At 40.4% G+C, this 23,781-nt stretch overlaps 1 protein-coding gene across 3 annotated transcripts in view; it reads right to left on the minus strand.

Moving 5' to 3' along the window:
- Positions 1 to 248: 248 nt before the first annotated feature.
- HMGCLL1 (3-hydroxy-3-methylglutaryl-CoA lyase like 1) overlaps positions 249 to 23,781 on the minus strand; it is a 122,959-nt gene continuing 99,426 nt past the window's right edge. For all 3 annotated transcript variants that reach the window (XM_063442938.1, XM_063442939.1, XM_063442940.1), the window contains exons 8-10: positions 19,367 to 19,555; positions 5,849 to 5,974; positions 249 to 366 (exon numbers count right to left, since the gene is read on the minus strand). In XM_063442938.1, the coding sequence (XP_063299008.1) occupies positions 259 to 366; positions 5,849 to 5,974; positions 19,367 to 19,555 (423 nt within the window). In that variant the 3' untranslated portion in view covers positions 249 to 258. The remainder of the gene's footprint in view (positions 367 to 5,848; positions 5,975 to 19,366; positions 19,556 to 23,781) is intronic.

Consider the following 23,781-nt stretch of genomic DNA (forward strand, 5'->3'; position numbering starts at 1 on the left):
TTCATATATCTTTTATTTAGTGTTTATTTCATTATTGGTTCACCCTATACTTTTGCCTATCTATACCACAAACATGTCGAGTCTCAAAACAGCCTTGGTTCTTAAGGACTTAAATAAAATACTTTGGAGAATCATGTATACCGAAATTATATATATGCAAAAAACATTTACATTTTGTAACTATATTAAATGTTGTATAATATAATTGTATTAACTTGATATTAATGTAGGTATAGACTAATCATGCACGGCATATATTTAATTTTGTGGCACAAACGAAGCTTGAGCCACTTTTGAATTTGTCTTCTTGTTCAAGGCAGAACAAATGAAATTTCCAGCTTCCATCACTTTGTGCAGGTTAACTCCCTGAGAGAAAAATAATAAATATTTAGTATTTTAACCAGAAGTTCATTCATGAAAAATGATTGTTATATAGGACTAGGTATTTTCCAATATGACATGTTTTTAAAAACAACATTCTGAATACAGAATAGATATTGAGAATTTTTTTTACCAAGGAATAAACGGGATGATGATGACTCTAGGTGGTAATGGTAAATATGTGTTGGTGAATTGCGGACCCCTCATTCCAGCTCTTATGAGATGAATCCACTTACCTGGAAATCCGTCTTCCTGGGTCTCTCAGCACTGCAATGTTAAACAGGGCTATGGAATGAGTCACATGTGATCATTTGGTTGGAAGAGTAGGGCCTGACAAATATGGAGTACATTGACAATATGCCAGTCTTATGCACTATATGAGCATATACTGTAATTAAATCCCAACTATGTTTGCAGTTTTAAAAACATTTACTTTTAGTGAACCTTGAAGTTTGTTTACAGCTGGTTGTGTGTTTTTGATTCTGTATGCTGTATCCATTGGTCCCAACAGCACCCTTATATGTCAAGCATTCTTAGGCAAGTGCAGCCCTCCTGATTCCTATGTAAATGTATGCATGTACATAGCCTGTAAACATGGGTGGATTTGGAACACACCACACACCATAAACCACAACAGCACACTGCAGTGGTTATGTTCAATGTACCATGGGTACCTTTCCTATATCAATGTAAGTGGTCAAGCAGATTTAGAATGGAAACTCCTGCAAAAATCTACTGACCATTCAGACCTTAACTCTAACATATTTGCATCTATGATTTGCAGTGAAGCTGAGTTCTACATTTTAATTGTATAAACAATATTGTTTTTACTTCTTTTACCTTCCATTTTTAACTATATTACAATTATAATATATATATATATATATATATATATATATATATATATATATATATACATACATATATATATATATTTATTTATTTTTTATTTTTTTGTATATGTATATATATATATTTTTTTAAACGCATGTACGCACAATTAGACATCAATTTAAAGTATTGTATTCTATACTGAATACATTTCAGTTTCAATGTCCTTCACTAAATAAATAATTAAAGCTTTGATTGGACTGCACATTTGTATTTTCTCCAGATAACATTTTAGTAACTTATTGTAAGACTAAAAGGATAAATGATGTGCCTATCTGTTTACAGTGTTTGTATTGTGCACTGGAACATGTTGTATTAAAGTCAAAAAGAGCTGCCTGGATTATTTGCACACTGCACATTAAAACGCTTGAAAGATAACTCCAAGCATAATGTCAAAGTAAATATATAAAAGTAGACCAGATGAGTGTTCAGGGTCATCAGAATAGCCTCATAATAATCTTTGCAAAAGCAACAGTTCAACACATGGTAGTAAGCACACATAATTAGGTATACGTTCTAAGAGGCAAAGCAGAAGGTTACACTAAGAATCCAATCGTAATTTTAAACTTTCTATTATTATTATTTTTTTCTAATATTAAAGTTCTTTTAAAAATCAGAAGGTATTTTATAATTTTCTATGTAAATTAAAGGGACACTTGTCACCAAAACAACGACAGCTTAATGTAGTTGTTCTGGTGAGTATAATAGCTCCCTTCAGGCATTTTCATGTAAACACTGCCTTTTCAGACACCTCCAGTGGCCGCTCCTCAGATGGCCACTGGAGATGCTTCTTGGCTCAGTCCACTGCTCTTAATGGAGACGCAGAATTTTCCTCATAGAGATGCATTGATTCAAATCGGCCATTTCGATGATGTCACAAAGGGGGTGGAGCCAGCACCGGCAGACCTGTGAAGCGCTTAAAATAAGGTGAGTTTTATACTTTTATAGGAGGGCTAAGGGAGGGCCCTTTATTAGGCCACCTAAATGGTGGGTTAAACACTATAGGGTCAGGAATACATGTTTATGTTCCTGACCCTGTAGTTATCCGTTAACCCCTTAAGGACCAAACTTCTGGAATAAAAGGGAATCATGACATGTCACACATGTCATGTGTCCTTAAGAAGTTAAAGAACATTAACTTTTGCCTATTTACTAGTTTTACTGTTGCAGTCACTGGAGGCTGATGAAGTTTAAAGATGGTGGCGCACTGCCCCATCTGACTTGTTGGCCGGTACCCATTTAACCCCATGAGATGCCATGAACTGTTCAAAACCAGCTGCATCTACAGTCATTTATAAAAGGGGTGATAGGAATTGCAAATATAATCAGGACAGACACGTTTTTTCTAATACACACTTATCAGTAATCCTGGCAATGGATTTTTTTTTTTTTAAACAAAAAAGGGGTACTGAAAGCTTGTTTATATAATTAGTAGAAACAACAACAGTAGCATTATTGGCATAAGTAGCATTATCAGCAGTATTAGTAGTGGGAGTGGTAACAGAAACAGTATTACCAATAATAGGAGTGTAGCAATAGTAGTTTCCGTAAGTAATAGCTGTAGAAGTAAAAGTAGTAATAATAGTTCAAGTAGTAACAATACTAGAGTTAGTAGTAGTAATAGTAGCACACGCTTACTAGTAGTGATTCCCCGAACGGTTCGCCGGCGAATAGTTCCTGGCGAACATAGCGTGTTCGCGTTCGCCACGGATGGCGAACATATGGTCCGTCCCCTATTCATCATCATTGAGTAAACTTTGACCCTGTACCTCACAGTCAGCAGACACATTCCAGCCAATCAGCAGCAAACCCTCCCTCCCAGACCCTCCAACCTCCTAGACAGCATACAATTTAGATTAATTCTGAAGCTGCATTCATTTTTTTTTGTGTTTGTGTTTATTATACATTATCCTCCATAGCCAGTAACCTGTGTTTATTATACATTATCCCCCGTAGCCAGTAACCTGTGTTTATGATACATTACCCTCCACAGCTAGTAACCTGTGTTTATTATACATTATTCCTCCCATAGCCAGAAACCTGTGTTTATTATACATTATCCTCCATAGCCAGTAACCTGTGTTTATTATACATTATCCCCCATAGCCAGTAACCTGTGCTTAGTATACATTATCTCCCCCATAGCCAGTAACCTGTGTTTATTATACATTATTCCCCCTATAGCGAGTAACCTGTGTTTATTATACATTATCCCCCCATAGCCAGTAACCTGTGTTTATTATACATTATCCTCCCCATAGCCAGTAACCTGTGTTTATTATACAATATCCCCACATAGCCAGTAACCTGTGTTTATTATACATTATCCTCCCATAGCCAGTCACCTGTGTTTATTATACATTATCCCTCCATAGCCACTAACCTGTGTTTATTATACATTATCCCCCATAGCCAGTAACCTGTGTTTATTATACATTATCCCTCCCATAGCCAGTAACCTGTGTTTATTATACATTATCCCCCCCATAGCCAGTAACCTGTGTATATAATACATTATCCTCCCCATAGCCAGTAACCTGTGTTTTATACATTATCCCCCCATAGCCAGCAACCTGTGTTTATTATACATTATCCTTCCATAGCCAGTAACCTGTGTTTTATACATTATCCCCCCATAGCCAGCAACCTGTGTTTATTATACATTATCCCTCCATAGCCAGTAACCTGTGTTTATTATACATTATCCCCCCATAGCCAGTAACCTGTGTTTATTATACATTATCCCTCCCATAGCCAGTAACCTGTGTTTATTATACATTATCCTCCCATAGCCAGTAACCTGTGCTTATTACACATTACCCCCCCTATAGCCAGTAACCTGTGTTTATTATACATTATCCTCCCATTGCCAGTAACCTGTGTTTATTATACATTATCCTCCCATAGCCAGTAACCTGTGCTTATTATTAGTGATGTCACGAACATAACATTTTTCGTTCGCGAACGACGAACGCGAACTTCCGCAAATGTTCGCGAACAGGCGAACCCGGCAAACCGCCATAGACTTCAATAGGCAGGCAAATTTTAAAACCCACAGGGACTCTTTCTGGCCACAATAGTGATGGAAAAGTTGTTTCAAGAGGACTAACACCTGGACTGTGGCATGCCGGAGGGGGATCCATGGTAAAACTCCCATGGAAAATTACATAGTTGATGCAGAGTCTGGTTTTAATCCATAAAGGGCATAAATCACCTAACATTCCTAAATTGTTTGGAATAACGTGCTTTAAAACATCAGGTATGATGTTGTATCGATCAGGTAGTGTAAGGGTTACGCCCGCTTCACAGTGACAGACCAAACTCCCCGTTTAACGCACCGCAAACAACCACAAACAGTCCATTTGCACAACCGCAAACTCCCTATTTGCACAAGGTTGGATACCAAGCTAGCCATGTCCCGTTCCTTGTCCTCACTGATGTCATTGAAGGTCTCTTCCTCCACCCAGCCACGTACAACACCAAGGGTCCCCGAAAGGTGACAACAAGCCCCCTGTATTTTTTTTTTAAATGTTCACTACTGTTACACCAGATATGAGTGGCACTGGTGTGACACTGTGCCCTGGCAGGCCCTGAAACGCACACGTGTGAAGGAAACTGACTGCTATTATTTCACAGTCAAATTTCTATTTATTTTTTTTAATGTACACTACTGTTACACCAGATATGAGTTGCACTGGTGTGACACTGTGTCCTGGCAGGCCCTGAAACGCACACGTGTGAAGGAAACTGACTGCTATTATATTACAGTCAAAAAAGTTTTTTAATTTTTTTAAATGCAAGCTATTGTGTAACCAAATATGAGTGGTGGCACTGGGACCACCTTAAAAATATTGGATATCGCTAAAAATCATGATCACTATATACTTTCTCTACAAACCTCTAAAACGAACCAAACTACTCATCCATCCGCTATACCACTTTATCCCACCTAGAACTAGTGCCCAGTTAAAATACTTGACTCTTACTTACCCACACTCAGTCATGCCACACACATTTCACCACTATTCTCACTGAATCCCTCTGACTACGGCTAAATTCATCTTCTACATCATAATTTTATGTTCGCGACATCACTACTTACCAGATTTTATTAAATTAAGGTCCTTCCTAGGTAACTGTATAGATAAACACATCTTCACATTTCACAGAACAATCAAGAACAATTAAGTATCACTTTTTCTCACTTTACAATTAAAGAGGGTGTAAGCAATTTAACAACTTCACCTTATTGAGGTTGTAATAGTGCCTGCAGTCTTACCCCACTGTCCTGCCCCCAAAACCCAATATTCAACTAAATAGAAGGTTGAGATGCCTGATTCAAGTCACTCCTTTAATCTAACTTGCGGCTCTCACATGGTCTGCCATAGAGAATCAATGTATTCAGTGATTCACTATGTAGGAATTCTAGGTGCATGGAGGTGAGCGCTGCGCATGCACCCAATGTTCTTAATGCTGCATTCCTAATGCTACAGTGTTCCTTTAATACTATTAATATTAATTACATATACAGAGAGTATTAAGGCATGGTAATTGTTAAGGAGAATCTCAGACTTACTGTATGAATGCCCATTCCATTAAGCATGTAGATTACTTCTTCTGTAGCAACATTCCCAGTTGCACCGTTTGCATATGGGCAACCACCTAACCCAGCAACTGCACAATCAACGACACTAACCCCCATCTAAAGAGAGGGGAAATGAAAGGATGTCAACATACAAAACAAGAGTCTGCAAAATATAAAACATAATAATGGATTTGTATACTGTTAGCATGTTATACTCGTTGCTGCCCATAGGGCTTATTGCACTCTCTTGTATACTCTAGGTCAGGGGTATGGAACCTTTGGCACTCCAGATGTTACAAACTAAAGCTCCCATAATACTTCTACAGCCATAATGCTGACAAAATATCAGGGGATTTGTAGCCTACAACATTGGCAAAGTTGCTTAACCCTGCTCTAGGCTCAAATTAGCCAGATTATTACTCTGCAATAGCATCCAATTATGTAAACATGCCTAGGTATTTGGGATAGTGCACAAATAACCAATATCTTTGGATTTTATTGTATGTATTGGGGCTGATGTATACTATGGCAATTTTTTTTTACATTAAGCTGAATTAAGCAAAGTGAATTGTTAGTGTAGGACTCCCCTAAGAGGTTTGCCTTGATGTGGTAGATGAGCTTACAATATAATGGCCATTGGAGTGATACTAAAAACCTCCAGCTATTTAAATATGCATATAGATTTAGGATAGTGCGCAGGTAACTCTTTTGTTTGGTTTTTAATGTATATATTGGGACTGTACTATGGCCATTGCTGCTGCCCAGGAGTAGTGGGAGTTTGAGCATAGGACTTTTTTTTGTGTATTTTTGTGTATTTGTATTTGCAATTCTAGCCTAAAATTTCCAGGTTATATTACATTAACTCAAATAAGGGTTTGGTTCAAAATATATTTATATTAAATACTTCATATCAAATAGAAAAAATGATACTATATTTAGTGTTAATACTTAAGAAGAAACTAAAGAAGAACATTAGTGTACTTTATGTTGCATGAAAGTATTAATGATTTTTAGCTCCCAAATGAAAATGTGTATTTAGCAGAGTGTATGGATCTGCTTTGATTGTAAAGCACTCATCCGTTCTGTAATAAGCCTCTTTACAGTGTAATCTTCTCACATTGATTCACATCAAACAAGACAACATCCTCTGTTAATAACACAAATGTTAAACAGGAAAGGAAAGATAACACATTGCAAAAGTAACACCATTTATTTTAATGCCTTAAAGGGACACTGGAAGAACCCAGACCACTTCAGCTCATTGAAGTGGTCTGAGTGCCAACTCCCATCACCCTTAACCCTGAGCTTGTAATTATTGCAGTTTTTATAAACTGCAATAATTACCTTGCAGGGTTAAGTCCTCCTTTAGTGGTTGTCTACCAGACAGCCACTAGAGGGACTTCCTGCTTCTTAGACAACTTTTGATCGTCTAACCGACGCTGGACATCCTCACACTATGCATGAGGACCTCCAGCATGGCCGGAATCCCCATAGGAAAGCAGTGAATAATGGTTTCCTATGGAGACGTCTAATGTGTGCGTGTGGCGCATTAGGTCTCCCCCGCCGGTGGATGTCGGAGCGGGAGGAGCATGGGTGGAGCCTGACCAGCACCGAAGGACATCGGCGCTGGATTCAAGTAAGTGTCTGAAGGAGTTTCAACCCCTTCAGCGACATAGGATGGGGGGCGGGAAGGAGGGGGCACTCCAATATTCTACAGTGCCAGGAAAACGGGCAATAGAGAATCCCTTTAACTGCGCAGTTATTTCTGTTCTTACTGAGAGGGTAGTGGATGTATGGAATAGCCTTCCAGCTGATGTGGTAGAGGTTAAGACAGTGAGAGAGGTTAAGCATGTGTGGGATAGGCATAAGGCTATTCTAGATTTAAGATAAGGCCAGGGACTAATTAAAAGTATTTCGAAATATTGGGCAGACTAGATGGGCCGAATGGTTCTTATCTGCCGTCACATTGTATGTTTCTATGTTTCTTACTAGCACTTAATATTACTGTGCATGGATACCTAAAACTATACTTTTAAAAGTGTCAGAGGTTTATTTGTATTTGTTTATTTGTTTTTCCTTTGCAGAATATTTTGAAATGACATGTTTTAGAAAATATAAGGTGCACAGAATAAAAAAAAACTAAGAATTTTGTAAATTCAATGCTCATGGATATTTGTAAGGAAATTAATGTCATTTTTGTTACTGTATATTATCCACATACATAGTTACATAAGCTGAATGGCAGTCAGAGTTATCCTTGGACTAAGTAGCTATTACCCTACAGTTTAAAAATTATATCATTAAATATTATGTTTTTGCAAGTATACATCAAGTTGCTGTTTAAACATCTGCACAGACTCTGATAAAACCACTTCTTCAGGCAGAGAATTCCACATCCTTATTGTTCTTACGGTTACAGAACTTACTGTACAGGAGTCAAGAATATGTATAAGGTAAAGTTATATATTCCAGCAACCAAGGATGCTGGAAAAGGATTGGATCTAATCTCTGGGCTGCCATGGTGGCAACTTTCAGCGCCTGCAATGTTGTGGACTACACCCTGATGCTTTGACAGCATTGTGGCAATACGAGCATTATGGGAGATGTAGTCCACAACAAATGGAGTGCCAAAGGTTGCCTACCCCTACTTGGGTAACATATGACTGTTTTAGCATGGTTTTAGCTAGGTACTTGCACTCTATTCATGTAAGAAGTCTGAATAGATTTCTGTTTTCCTGTTGTCTTAAACAGATATTTGTCCATGTATATTTATTTATTGTTTTATTTTTGGCACACTTGCTGAGCGCTAATGTTTCAGAACAAACTCTGAAGGATACTGCAGATCATGTAATTTTCCCTTACTGAGCCCAAGCATTAGGTAAAAGGTAAACAAATGAATTAAATATATATGTTTATAGTTACATAAATTTGAATGATCTCATATTATATAGCTAGTAAATATAGTAACTTTAACAAAATGAAACAGCATATATTAGCTTCATAGAATTATTATTTAGTGGAAAATAAATATCATGTTTACTTATCCATATGTCTTTAAAGTATTTGAAAGGTGTGAAAAATACAATTATATACTAAAATACAAAGTTCTGTATTCTGCACCTGTCAGCTATTTTAGCTCCCTGTCAATCACTATTTTATAAGTTCTACCCTTTGCTCCTGACAGTCAACATAGAGAAAGTATGCAGAGAAACAATGCTTCTATTTTTCCAACTCATTCGCAAGATTGGTTAGCTTTACCTGGACTAAACTAAAGTTAGAACTAAAGTTTGATGTAATTTTTTAAATCTTTAATCAAAATGTATACAGTTTAACATTTAAATGTTCTTTTTTTTTTTTTTTTCAATATTTGTTTTGTCATGTTGGGGGGCTTTTTGCAGACATGTTTTGAGATGAGATGTTTCAGAAAATATAAGGTGTGCAGATGTATTAATTCAATGCTAGTTAGTTGGTTAGTAAACGTGTGCCAAGAGATTTATGTGTTACAAATATGTCCTTAGAAGAAGATTTGGCAGTAATTTGGTAGTAATGGTCTAAGACTTGTATCTTGCTACAGATATTGAATTATTTGGAGTGAATTTGAGGTTTGTCTATTGTGATAGGTGAGGACATTTTATGTATTTAGGTGCTGAATTATTTATTCTTGACGCAGTTATATGGATATGTGAGGTATTCTTTCTTAAGAGCTCCTATTTAAAGCTCCAGTGATTGTGCTGAAGAATGGATTTTAGAATATATTTATTTTGAAATAGCCCACTAATTGAGGCAGTTCAACTAAATGTGTGGAATAATGTGGTTAAGAAAATGGATCATAGGGAATCATTTAAGTTTTATACTTACTTATAGAATGCTACAATTGCAAAAATTCTGTCAGTGACCTCATAACTTCAGAAAATGTGCAAATGTGCATTTACATATTGTCATTGACAATTTTAACAATAACCATAAATAGTTTAAAAACTTGTTACAAGAACCCTACAAACTGTTGCAGAAGTACTTCCTTTTGTTTCCCAATACCCTGTTCGGGATTCAGGCTGTGCGAACACATTCCCCGACCAGTTATAACTCTTTATTCATGTATATGAACAACGGACCACCCAGCCCCTGGTGGCGCTCAGAACTGGGCTACATAATGAACGGTGGAATGGGAAATATGTCTGTTAAAGTATTAAAGTTATGTAATTTTATACAGTTTTATATGTTGTAATAAAACGTCGGATTTTGGGCGCTTGGAGAAAATTACATTGTCCCAACCGTTGGACTCATTATCTCCAAGCTGGACAGTAACAATTTCAAAGGAAACATTGTATTACTATTGGTCAACTGCTCGTATTGTTACTGTATCCCATCAGGTCCAGAGGGGGTTGTCCCTGGACCTGGGGTTTTGCATAAATAGTGATGCCTGTGTGCCATTGAAGCCAGTTCGTTTTACCCTCGACTCGTGTTGTAGGGAACCGGGAATCCTAGCTTTACTATAGCTAGTGGGATATTCTACACTTACAGGTTTCTACCGTGCTGGTATTTTCCTGGAACGATAGTGTTTCTTTAAAAGGAGCAGGAAAAGGTGGATTCTAAAGAGGAGTCTTAATCAGGAAGCGGTGCACCCTTGACAGGAAGGGGCGGTAAATTTAGATTAGGGGAGTGCTCAGGTATAGTCATGCCTAGGGCAGCACAAAATTAAAATACACCACTGTGTGAGTGTCTGAGTATGTGTGTGTCTGTGAGTGTATGTGTGTGCATACGTTTATATATGCATACAAGTGTTTTGGGTTGGGTTTTTTTTGTGTGGGAGGGGGATCTTGGGTGAGTTCCCACACTTTTTTCCCCAGGACTTGACCCCCGGGGGGGAGGGGTACCTACAGTGTTCCTTTTCGTTCTGATGATATGGATAGTAGAAGTCAAGAGTTCATCAATTGAGTGTAGAACAATTTTTAAAACCTACTTTTTAATACTGCAAATCACCACTATTTCAAATGACTATTCTCTAAGCATTTTAATCTGGCACAAATGCAAAAATAATCACTGACAACCCACTAAAGAATCATAACACTTATCAATCTCTAAAAGAAGTAATACACACTGCTTTTGAATTGATGTTGGCCGTCCAGAGAATATCGAATAGAATAGAATACCTGAAATTCACAACACTTGAAATCTGGAACTGCAAGATGAAAATATGCAGTCAAATGATGGAAATATAGAATTAAATTATAGAAACATCCAACTGAATAATGAAAATCCAGTTGTTCTGAATTTGCTGATTCTCAGTTGCTAATTAAGTCAAATAGAAGCTATAAAAAGTAATAATTAGCAGCATTTTAAAAAACTAACTCACAGGGAGTGCAATAAGCTCCAGTAATTAAATAAATAAAAAATGAACACATTTAAATGAATTATGGTGAGAGGGTTAATAACAGTTTGCTCGTGCTAAATTGCTAAACTTACATAATGCTCTGCATATAGATAGGGTGCGCCTAGGTTCTTGCTGCTTTGTTTGGGGTTCCCCAGTTTGTATTATGTTATTAATTTAACTTTGTTTTAAGTAGATGCCCACTGGCTGCTTGTGAATTCAAGCATGTTTGTCTGCTAACAGTAGGTTGATTATTGTAATAATTAACAAATTAAATGTGCTTAATGTTCCCTGAATTTGCTGTTAGTAAATGTATGAATTGCAAATCCAGGGAAGGTCTAGCGATTTTTACAGAATCTTGCTTGTTTGGATTTTAGTGAATTACCCTGTCAGAACCTTGTAACATTTTTAATGTAAATCTACAAAATATTAATACAGTAAATGTTAATGTAAAAGGCAACTTACAGTGACGTGTAAATGAAAATACTCATACATGTGAACATGGGCGTCCGCAGGAAATGTTTCATGGAGGGCTATAATTGTAATGACTTCAATGTTCGGACCCTTTTTGCAGCCCTGGAACAAATTGTATGCCAGCCCCATAAGTCATTTTTGCATGTAGTGTGTGTGTATATAAATATACACTGCTCAAAAAAATTAAGGGAACACTTAAACAACACAATGTAACTCCAAGTCAATCACACTTCTGTGAAATCAAACTGTCCACTTAGGAAGCAACACTGAGAGACAATCAATTTCACATGCTGTTGTGCAAATGGGATTGAAAACAGGTGGAAATTATAGGCGATTAGCAAGACACCCCCAATAAAGGAGTGGTTCGGCAGGTGGTGATCACAGACCACTTCTCAGTTCCTATGTTTCCTGGATGATAGTGGTAGCATGAGACGGAGTCTACAACCCACACAAGTGGCTCAGGTAGTGCAGCTCATCCAGGATGGCACATTAATGCGAGCTTTGACAAGAAGGTTTTCTCTGTCTGTCAGCGTAGTGTCCAGAGCATGGAGGCGCTACCAGGAGACAGGCCAGTACATCAGGAGACGTGGAGGAGGCCGTAGGAGGGCAACAACCTTGCAGCAGGACCGATACCTCCGCCTTTGTGCAAGGAGGAACAGGAGGAGCACTGCCAGAGGCCTGCAAAATGACCTCCAGCAGGCCACAAATGTGCATGTGTCTGCTCAAATGGTCAGAAACAGACTCCATGAGGGTGGTATGAGGGCCCGATGTCCACAGGTGGGGGTTGTGCTTACAGCCCAACACCATGCAGGACTTTTGGCATTTGCCAGAGAACACCAAGATTGACAAATTCGCCACTGGCGCCCTGTGCTCTTCACAGATGAAAGCAGGTTCACACTGAGCACATGTGACAGACGTGACAGAGTCTGGAGACACTGTGGAGAACGTTCTGCTGCCTGCAACATCCTCCAGCATGACCGGTTTGGCAGTGGGTCAGTAATGGTGTGGGGTGGCATTACTTTGGGGGGGCCGCACAGCCCTCCATGTGCACGCCAGAGGTAGCCTAACTGCCATTAGGTACCGAGATGAGATCCTCAGACCCCTTGTGAGACCATATGCTGATGCAGTTGGCCCTGGGTTCATCCTAATGCAAGACAATGCTAGACCTCATGTGGCTGGAGTGTGTCAGCAGTTCCTGCAAGATGAAGGCATTGATGCTATGGACTGGCCCGCCCGTTCCCCAGACCTGAATCCAATTAAGCACATCTGGGACATCATGTCTTGCTCTATCCACCAACGTCACGTTGCACCACAGACTGTCCAGGAGTTGGCAGATGCTTTAGTCCAGGTCTGGGAGGAGATACCTCAAGAGACCATCAGCCACCTCATCAGGAGTATGCACAGGCGTTGTAGGGAGGTCATACAGGCACATGGAGGCGACACACACTACTGAGCCTCATTTTGACTTGTTTTAAGGACATTACATCAAAGTTGGATCAGCCTGTAGTGTGTTTTTCCAGTGTGGCTCCAAATCCAGACCTCCATGGGTTGAAAACAGTTTTTAATTTGTGTGTGACTTTGTTGTCAGCACATTCAACTATGTAAAGAAAAAGTATTTCAGAAGAATATTTAATTCATTCAGATCTAGGATGTGTTATTTTTGTGTTCCCTTTATTTTTTTGAGCAGTATATATATATATATATATATATATATATATATATATATATATACTGCTCAAAAAAATATATATAGTTAATACAAGGTTAAACAAAAATCTGCACACCAGTCAAGCCATAAGATTTGCTTTTCCCACAGAAATCACAAATCTGCAGTGATGTTACTACCGCAAAGGATTCTGGGTGGGCATGTGTAAATTAGCTTAACAAAGAATCACATTTTTGTCTCATTTCATTTTAAACATGGATTCCTTTTAGTCTGTGTTTGCTGTATACAACAGCTTGGAACACAACTTAGGAAAAGATGCATATATATATATATATATATATATATACACACATACTCACTACAGACAAGCTCACTGACACACAAATGCTCACTACAGAAAAGCTCACTGACACACACAAGCTCACTGATGCATATACACATGCTCACTACATGCTCACATGCTCACTTCAGACACGCTCACTGACACACACACAATGCTCACTACAGACAAGCTTGCTGACACACACATGGTCACTACAAAGTCACTGACACACACACACACACAAGCTCACTCACTATCAGGCACACACACACAAGCTCACTCACTATCAGGCACACTCATACACACAAGCTCACTCACTATCAAACACACACACAAGCTCACTCACTATCAAACACACACACACAAGCTCACTTACTATCAGACACACACACAAAATTAATCATTGTTATTGGGCTGAAGCCTACCTGTCACAGAAGGCTGTGGGAGACTGGGAGCATTGGGAGGCGAAGTCTGTCCTCTTCCTTCCGGCGCATGGTTGCGGGGGTGGGGCTTGAGTGTGGGAGGTGGGCCCTGAATGTGGGATCGGAGCATTTAGGCACCAAATCGCTGGGGATTTGGAAGGGAGACGCACAGTACTCCCTCCGGCAGCCTGGCAACTTTAATGCGGCACCCAGATCCCTCCTTCTTTCCCTCACACTGAGCTGTCACAGTCCAAGGGAAAATTGCTTGTGGGAGGGGGCATGTCGAAAAATCCAGGGGGGGGGGCAAGTGCTCCCTCTTGCCCCCCATGCGGACGCCCATGCTCGTGAAGTAATAATGTATTTTATTGATACCAACTAGATGAATATAGATATATTTTATTTAAACAATAAATAATGTAATACATCTAAAGAGAATAACAAAGATAAAGAGTTATAAAATATAACTTGTTCCATAAGGGTTTACTGATAAAAAACGGAATGTGAAAAAAATATGATGTATTATGCTGCTGAACCAAACTAACAACATTTAGCTAGAATTTATGAAATACGCAATTGTTTATAGAAATTACACAAATGTATTCACTTCTTGACCTTAATAAGCACATCTGCTCAAATAGGTAAAGGGACACTAAAGAACAATAAAATGCATGCTCTTCATAGATTATAGTTTAAGAAGTTATATATAAAATATTTTTTTAAAAGTCAAAACTCTTCCTTTTGGGTCCTTTATTCCTTTATCCTTTATCTGTGCCTTTATGTCCCATAATAAACAGAGGACAATTCATCGTTTGCCATATTGAACAACATTAGCCTCTAATATCAGGCAAAACAAGGACATACATGTCCCTGTCTGCCTAAAATTAGTTGGGTTTACACTCATACATGAATGGTCAGTGCCATTTTAATAAAACTGACCCTCCAGCTGAATTTTGAGTTGCTCCTTTGCCTTGCATTACAATAATACTTATCATAACACGTACATTAATATTAATCATAGAACTGACATTTACATTAACAATAACCCTAGACCAAGCACTGACTAATTCCACAAAATGAATGGTTAATACACCAAGCAAATAAAACAATAATAAATAAAAAATTAGCTAAAGGGGGGAATGTGGTCAGCATCAAAAGGAGATAGGTGCATGAAGTGAAGCTCTGTGCTCCACCAAGCCCGTACTGTGAAATGTACAGCCAGTACACAGACAAATCTCGGTACAGCCTGAAGGTAATGATTCTACTCACCAGAACAAATTCAATAAGCTGTAGTTGTTCTGGTGACTATAGTGTCCCTTTAATGCTGAGTCAATTAGATGTTTACTATATCTTTGTATAGATGCAATGCTGTTATTGCCAATGTTAAACAAGACAAAAACATTTTAATTGTATATGTCATCTTTTGGAAATATGTCAAATATACTTTTGTGTTATGTTGCATAAAACCTTCAATAAAAATGAAACATGAAAAAAAAACTAGAAATAGCCAGTAAAGGCAGTATACTATCGAAAATTAATTTTACAGTAAGAACCAAAAGTATTTCCAATAAACTGCAAAACTTATGTTATTGCTCTCTTCTTTGATGTACAGCAATAATAAGTGCATGTTATCATGGTTATTAGTAATGTACCCTTCTGACTGATAGCACCTGCAGTGCTTTTGAGTAATATGAAAGATTTTCTAATTGTATTGTCCATATAGTAACTTTGCTTTTTGAATAGTGACATCTATTGGTGAATTTAGACAACTGCAATCTAAATTGCAATAGCTGAACATCAACTGTTCTAAATCTGACTTTAGGTTGACTCATTTGCATCGTTAGGGATGGCATAGCACATCCTATTGATTTATCCCTCCCTCTGGACAACCTCACTTCCAATGCTATAGATCACGCTTGGGGGACCTGCCTGGCAGTCCTCCTGCATCCAAGCACAGTACTAGTGCTGCACATAAGCCTGTTGCTGTGATCACTGTAACATTTTTTCGTAAAATTGAGACATTGTCTTTGCCCCTCTTTTCTCCTCAATTTGATCTGAGGCAAGAAAGGCACATAGATCATTGCGAAACTGCATTGAAAATGCTGCAATTCTTCCATTCTAACTAGAAATTACACATTGTTTGACAGACTTTACAAAATAAGGCACATAATCCACCTCCAATCTGACAAATTTACCCAAAATTAAATCCCAGGCCAAAAAATGTGTATCGATGAATCCCTTATACAATTTAAAGGTAGACTGCTTTTCAAATACGTGAAGCTACTACTGGCTATACATGGGCATTTCAGATTTTTCAACTGAAGGAGAGCCATCTTGACCCATCAGGATGCCCTAATTCTTTGGACACAAATGGCAAGATTGTGTAGGATCTGATCCTTCCCTTGTTAAATAAGGGTTATCATTTATGGGTTAATAATTATTATACCAGTATTGATTAATTAAAAAAAAAAAAAAATTTAAACCCTAGCATATGGCACAGTGCGTTTCCCCCAAACCCTGACATGCAGCAAAAGCAGTAGAGGCTTATCTCCAGCTCTACTCCCAGATTAGATGCTGGCCCTTCGGTACACAGATAAGAAAGATATGTACATACACAACATGTCTACAACTCATGATGAATGTCCAGTATCTGACAGTGTCTGTCAAAGGAAGAACTGAGCAGCTGGAAAATCTACAGCAAGTATATGGAGGGAGTAGACTTGGCTGATCAATATATACAGACTTAACTGGTAAACCAAAAATGTAAGTCCCGGTACAGGCCCTTCCTGCCCATCTCTACTTGCCCTCTGCATAACAGACTGTTTCAGAGTGTACAGAGCTAAACTATTGAATCACTATGTATGTGAATTTGTCAGTTTGTTTGATTATTCTGGATTTGTGACTTAATTACTCTTTGTTAGTTGCCTGTACTGACTTATTGGCTTGTTATACTGACTACTCTGACTTCTAGATTCTCCTGACCTTTGCCTCTCTCTGTTTACATTAAGCCCAGCCTATACAAAGTGGCTACACCAAACAACTCAAAACGTGTTAAAATGGTATGCCATCATGGGGCAATTTTCTTTCTTAGGATGCCATGTTCTCTCGGCAACATAGGCCCCAAAAATGACTTTGTCAATTTTACAAGTAGAAAAGGGCATTTCATATATTTTGCCATGCGACTTACCATAAGCCCCCTTACACCCTCCCCCCCCCCTTTTGAAAATGCCATAATGGTGGAAATGTTATTACCTAGGCTGCCATAATCTTGCAAAGGTGACATTGGCCCAGAAAATCACTTTGTCAAATTTACAGTTATGAGGATGGAAAAGGGCAAGCCCTATATTTGACCATGTAACTATCCAAAACACTAGAAATCCTGCACATTGGGGACATCCTTGTACTTGGGGAACATCATATGTGTATTTTATCACAATATTTGCTAACAGTAACATGACATTCACATTTAAAATGCAATGAAGAACTTGGAAAATAACAATATTTTTTAATTTCTCACATTTATATATTGTAAAATTATTTTCATATATAAATATTCGAAATGAAAGCCCTCCTGAAGAAAATTATATATAATAAGTGTGGGTGCACTTAATATGAAAGAGATATGTTATGGTTGAACAAATATATAGCTCAAATTCTCGGTTTTGTTTTGGTCAGAACTTGTACAATTGACTCTTTCCTCAAGAGGTTAAGAAATCATTTCAAGTAAAACTGACAAAATAGCCACATTTCTTAGCTATACTATACATTTTTCTTTAGTTTACTAAATATAAACATTTTAAACAATGATTATTAACAAAAAAATTATATTTTAGTAAGAATCATCAAGATATTCATGAGTAAAGAAGCAAAATTTACTGATATATACTTTGTTAATAGTTTCTAAAAATGTTGTAATATAATGAACTGTGAAAATGTGTTATCTGGTTGAATTAACTTTTTTAATATTCTTATGCATATAATACAATTAGAGGGTTCAGTAATGACACACTTGAGGTGGGCAGCCATATAGCGGCATCCCAGTGACACCAATTGCATCACTGGTTATATCCAAAATGGGCGGTCCCTGCTGGAAAGGGTCATGTCACCCTGGTGTGAATGCATGTGAATGTGTGCCAGGCCCACTGAGGGCAGATTGTTTGCTGACCACTGCTGAAGTGTTAGAACAGAGTTAGTCCAGCAATGCGCTCATGCTGTGCTTTCTCAAGACAATTCACTGGCTTTTGCAAACTCATGGAATTTACCCTAGATGGAAGGAGCACTCAACCTGTAAGGTCACAACCAGTGGCGTACACAAAATCCATGGGGGCCCGGTGCAAAACTGATCCACGGGGCCGCTCCCTCTCCCTCTTTCTCTCCATGCTCCCCCCCTTTCTTTCCCCCGACAGACAGACAAACACACATACATACATAGACACACACACATACATAGACACACATACATACAAAGACACATGCACACATACATACATACATAGAGACACACACATACAGACACACACAAGACACACATACAAAGACTCATACATACAGACACACACACAAACACACACAGACACATACACACATACATACATACAGACACACACACACACACACACACATACATACAGACACACACACACACATACATACAACCAAACACACACAAACATATACAAAATATTTAAGTCACCCTCCTGTTTCCTACATTTTAGGTGAAGGAGGGTGACTTTCCCTCGGGTCCAGTGGTGGCTCAGGATGATGGGTGTCAGAGTTCCCACTCTGACTCCCTCTCCTTCCTTCCAAGCAGCTCCCTGATAGCTGGGAGGAGTGACCGGGGCAGTCACTTCCTCCCAGCAGTGATCTCATCACAGGGGGCCTGGTCACATGACAAGCCCATCAGGTGGCCCTAGCAGCATGGGCCACTCTATGGGCCCCTTGAATGTGCCGCCCCGGCGGTTTACCGCGCCGCAAAACATGGTGGCGGGTACCCGGTTGCAGGGGTCTGCAGGGAGCCCAGGCCCCCTGGAGTGATGGGCCTGGTCGCAGCTGTGACCCCTGCGGCCCCTATATGTACGCCACTGGTCACCCCATGACTGCTTGGAAGTACGCTGTGGCGGTTTGAACAGATATCAATGAAGCTTGTCTATCTTGCTTGTCATTAATGGAGCTTGTCAATGGAGCTTGTCTATCTTGCTTGTCAAATTAAGACTTTTTTGTTAGATGTTTTACTGTTATGGAGAAAAAATACATACATTACCTCCATAGCTGTAAGAATGTTGGCAAGAGCCTGGCCGTAAGTGTCATGGCAATGAACAGCCAGGGAACTAACCGGAACTTCCTTCATAACGGCATCAAGCATTGTCCTCATGCTGCCAGGTGTTCCAACTCCAATCGTGTCTCCTAAAGAAACCTCATAACAGCCCATACTGAACAACCTTTTGGACACCTGGGGGTAAAATTGTGAAAATGTAATGATGCCCTTTTTGTAAACTTTTATTTGAGCAATTAGGTAAATACATACAATGATCACATCTGTAATGTACATCAAAGAGGATAGTTATGGTTGAGGTGATTTTTGTCATGTTCAGTCAAATATTATGAGAAGCTAGTAGGTCTTCAGTATATGAGTTTGCACTTGCTCTTAAGTGTATAAGTGTATATTATAGATTTAAAACTCAACTTAACAACATAATTGTACTATGAACTGTCAAAATAGGGAAAAGGAGGTAGGGTGTGATTGTTGGTTAAGTATCAGGAAAAGACAGTGGAAGTTTGTGAGACTGCAGAATTAGGATTTACTTATGTAGATAAAAAAGCAAGCATTTAGAAACAACTGTTACTTGGAAACAGTAAGCAGCACAAAGAGAATAAGTGGAGAATAAGTGGGGAGATAAAGAGAATAATACAGAACGTCCTTCCTGTGTGTAAATTAACAGACATATAGAAACAGTAACCTGACCCTATCATGACCATTGCTTGTATGGTACATTTGGAGAAAGGAGAGGCCAAGACTAAAATTCCTCCAGCTTAGTTTGCCAAAGTCCAGGGAGAGTCTGGTGGTGCCAAACTGTATTATCATGGGCGTCCGCAGGAATTTTTCCAAGGGGGGTGGGGGCATAATTGTAATGACATCCATGCTTGGTCCCTTTTTGACAGTGTCATGAAAGGGAAGGGGCATAGTCATTATCACATAAAGCCAGGGTGAATAGTGTTTTCACAACTATGGTGTCAGGAATACATGTTTGTATTCCTGACACTATAGTGTTCCGTTAAGCAAATTAAACAAACATTTTGGTCACCATAACAACTTCATCTAAATGAAAATGCTAAGATGCCAGGAAGCCCCTGTGTGCTCTCTTTCCTTTAAGGGGTTAAACCACTCTCAAATGGTTTAACCCCAAAGGCTTCCTCCAGCTCCAGGTCTCCAGGTCTCTCAGTGGTATTCGGCTTCTGAAACGGAGTGTCAGGAAGTGCAGATTGACGTCAGGCATGGGTGCCGCTGATTGGCTAGAGTGGTCAGTTGACGCTCTAAGCCAATCGTTAGTTCCCGGTTCATAAAAATGTTTTACTTTTTTATGAATGGGGAGCTACTGATTGGCTTAGAGTGCCAGCTGACCGCTCTAGACAATCAGCGACCCCCCCTACCCAGCGGCACTCTGTGCTTCCTGACACTCAGTAAATAAAAGTGAACACATTAACACTGATATTATTTTTTTACCTGGGATGATGAGAAGGTCCAAAGTTTGCCTGCCAGGCCCAGGTACCAAAGCCTTGTGATGTGGTGTCCAGAATAAAGTGGAGGGTTCACTTCACTTGTCCTTCCTGCTCCAATCTCCTTTTCTTCTCCTTCATATGACACAGTCTTCTTTTTCTTCTGACACTGTCTTCTCTCCTCCTTGGCTCCTTCACCTTTCTGCTACTTTCTGCTTATTTTACACCCTTATGCTCCTTTCTCTTTCTGATCCCTTTCTGCACCTTGCAAACCCTTTCTACTCCTTCTCCTACTTTACATTTGTGCTCCTTCTGCCCCTTCCAGCTCATTGCTGACCCTTTCTGCTCCTTGATGTCCCTTCCTGCTCATTTCTGTTCCTTCTCCTACTTTATATCTGTGCTCCTTCTGTCCCTTCCTGCTCCTTGCTGCCCTTTCCAGCTCCTTGCTGACACTTTCTGCTCCTTCTACTTTACCTTTGTGCTGCTTTACCTTCCAGCTCCTTGCTGACCCTTCCTGCTTCTTGCTGACCCTGCTCCTTGCAGACCCTTCCTGTTCCTTTGTGCTCCTTCTCCTACTTTACTTTTTGAGCTCGTTGCAGTCCCTTCCTGCCTATTTCTGTTCCTTTTCCTTTCTTCTTCTTCTCTTACTTTACCTTCCTGCTCCTTGCTGACCCTTCCTACAGGCTGTCTCCCCATCTCTCACTTACCTAACATACAGGCTGTCTCCCCCATCTCTCACTTACCTAATATACAGGCTGTCTCCCCCATCTCCCACTTACCTAATATACAGGCTGTCTCCCCCATCTCCCACTTACCTAATATACAGGCTGTCTCCCCCATCTCCCACTTACCTAATATACAGGCTGTCTCCCCCATCTCTCACTTACCTAATATACAGGCTGTCTCCCCCATCTCTCACTTACCTAATATACAGGCTGTCTCCCCCATCTCTCACTTACCTAATATACAGGCTGTCTCCCCCATCTCTCACTTACCTAATATACAGGCTGTCTCCCCCATCTCTCACTTACCTAATATACAGGCTGTCTCCCCCATCTCTCACTTACCTAATATACAGGCTGTCTCCCCCATCTCTCACTTACCTAATATACAGGCTGTCTCCCCCATCTCTCACTTACCTAATATACAGGCTGTCTCCCCCATCTCTCACTTACCTAATATACAGGCTGTCTCCCCCATCTCTCACTTACCTAATATACAGGCTGTCTCCCCCATCTCTCACTTACCTAATATACAGGCTGTCTCCCCCATCTCTCACTTACCTAATATACAGGCTGTCTCCCCCATCTCTCACTTACCTAATATACAGGCTGTCTCCCCCATCTCTCACTTACCTAATATACAGGCTGTCTCCCCCATCTCTCACTTACCTAATATACAGGCTGTCTCCCCCATCTCTCACTTACCTAATATACAGGCTGTCTCCCCCATCTCTCACTTACCTAATATACAGGCTGTCTCCCCCATCTCTCACTTACCTAATATACAGGCTGTCTCCCCCATCTCTCACTTACCTAATATACAGGCTGTCTCCCCCATCTCTCACTTACCTAATATACAGGCTGTCTCCCCCATCTCTCACTTACCTAATATACAGGCTATCTCGTCCCTCCACCTTCCTCACTTCCCTGATCTATAGGCTGCCCCCCATGCCTCACTTCCCTGATCTTTAGGCTGCCCCCATGCCTCACTTCCCTGATCTTTAGGCTGCACCCCCCATGTCTCACTTCCCTGATCTATAGGCTGCCCCCCATGCCTCACTTCCCTGATCTATAGGCTGCCCCCCATGCCTCACTTCCCTGATCTTTAGGCTGCCCCCATGCCTCACTGCCCTGATCTTTAGGCTGCACCCCCCATGCCTCACTTCCCAGATCTATAGGCTGCCCCCATGCTTCACTTCCCTGAGCTATAGGCTGCTCCCCCATGCCTCACTTCCCTGATCTATAGGCTGACCCCCATGCCTCACTTCCCTGATCTATAGGCTGCCCCCCATGCCTCACTTCCCTGATCTATAGGCTGCCCCCCATGCCTCACTTCCCTGATCTTTAGGCTGCCCCCCATGCCTCACTTCCCTGATCTTTAGGCTGCCCCCCATGTCTCACTTCCCTGATCTATAGGCTGCCCCCATGCCTCACTTCCCAGATCTATAGGCTGCCCCCCATGCTTCACTTCCCTGAGCTATAGGCTGCTCCCCCATGCCTCACTTCCCTGATCTATAGGCTGCCCCCCATGCCTCACTTCCCTGATCTATAGGCTGCCCTCATGCTTCACTTCCCTGATCTGTAGGCTGCCCCCCATCCCTCACTTACCTGATCTGTAGGCTGCCCCCATGCCTCACTTACCTGATCTATAGGCTGCCCCCATGCCTCACTTCCCTGATATGTAGGCTGCCCCCCATGCCTTACTTACCTGATCTGAATGATACCCCCCATCCCTCCCTTACCTGAACTGTAGGCTGCCCCACCCATCCCTCACTTAAATGATCTGTAGCCTGCCTGCCCCCCATCCCTCACTTACCTGATCTGTAGGCTGCCTGCCCCCCATCCCTCACTTACCTGACCTGTAGGCTGTCTCAGCAGTCTGGGAGTTGCTGGTTGCATGTGCTGCTCCACTGCGGTTTCAGTCAGCAGAGAGAAGCAGGGATAAGATGTAGCTCTCTATCCCTGTCTCTCTCCATACACAGCGCCACCTACTGGCCGGCACCAGTATTGCACTGTATTTTCGATTTCACGTGAAAAATAGCAGAACAAGCTGAAAAATCCAAGCCCCCCCCCCCACCCCTGCAATCCCACCCTGCAGACGCCCATGTGTATTATGAAGCTTTTCATCTTCTGAGGGTGGTTGACAGGCGAAGGAGGAGACAGAAGGAACACTGGAAAGAGATAGACGGCTTCCTGGTTTATAGGCCCATGCAGGGATTTTTGTAGTTAGACAAATCCA

This window comes from Pelobates fuscus, chromosome 2 (genome assembly GCF_036172605.1).
Source record: "Pelobates fuscus isolate aPelFus1 chromosome 2, aPelFus1.pri, whole genome shotgun sequence".
Classification (NCBI taxonomy): domain Eukaryota; kingdom Metazoa; phylum Chordata; class Amphibia; order Anura; family Pelobatidae; genus Pelobates; species Pelobates fuscus.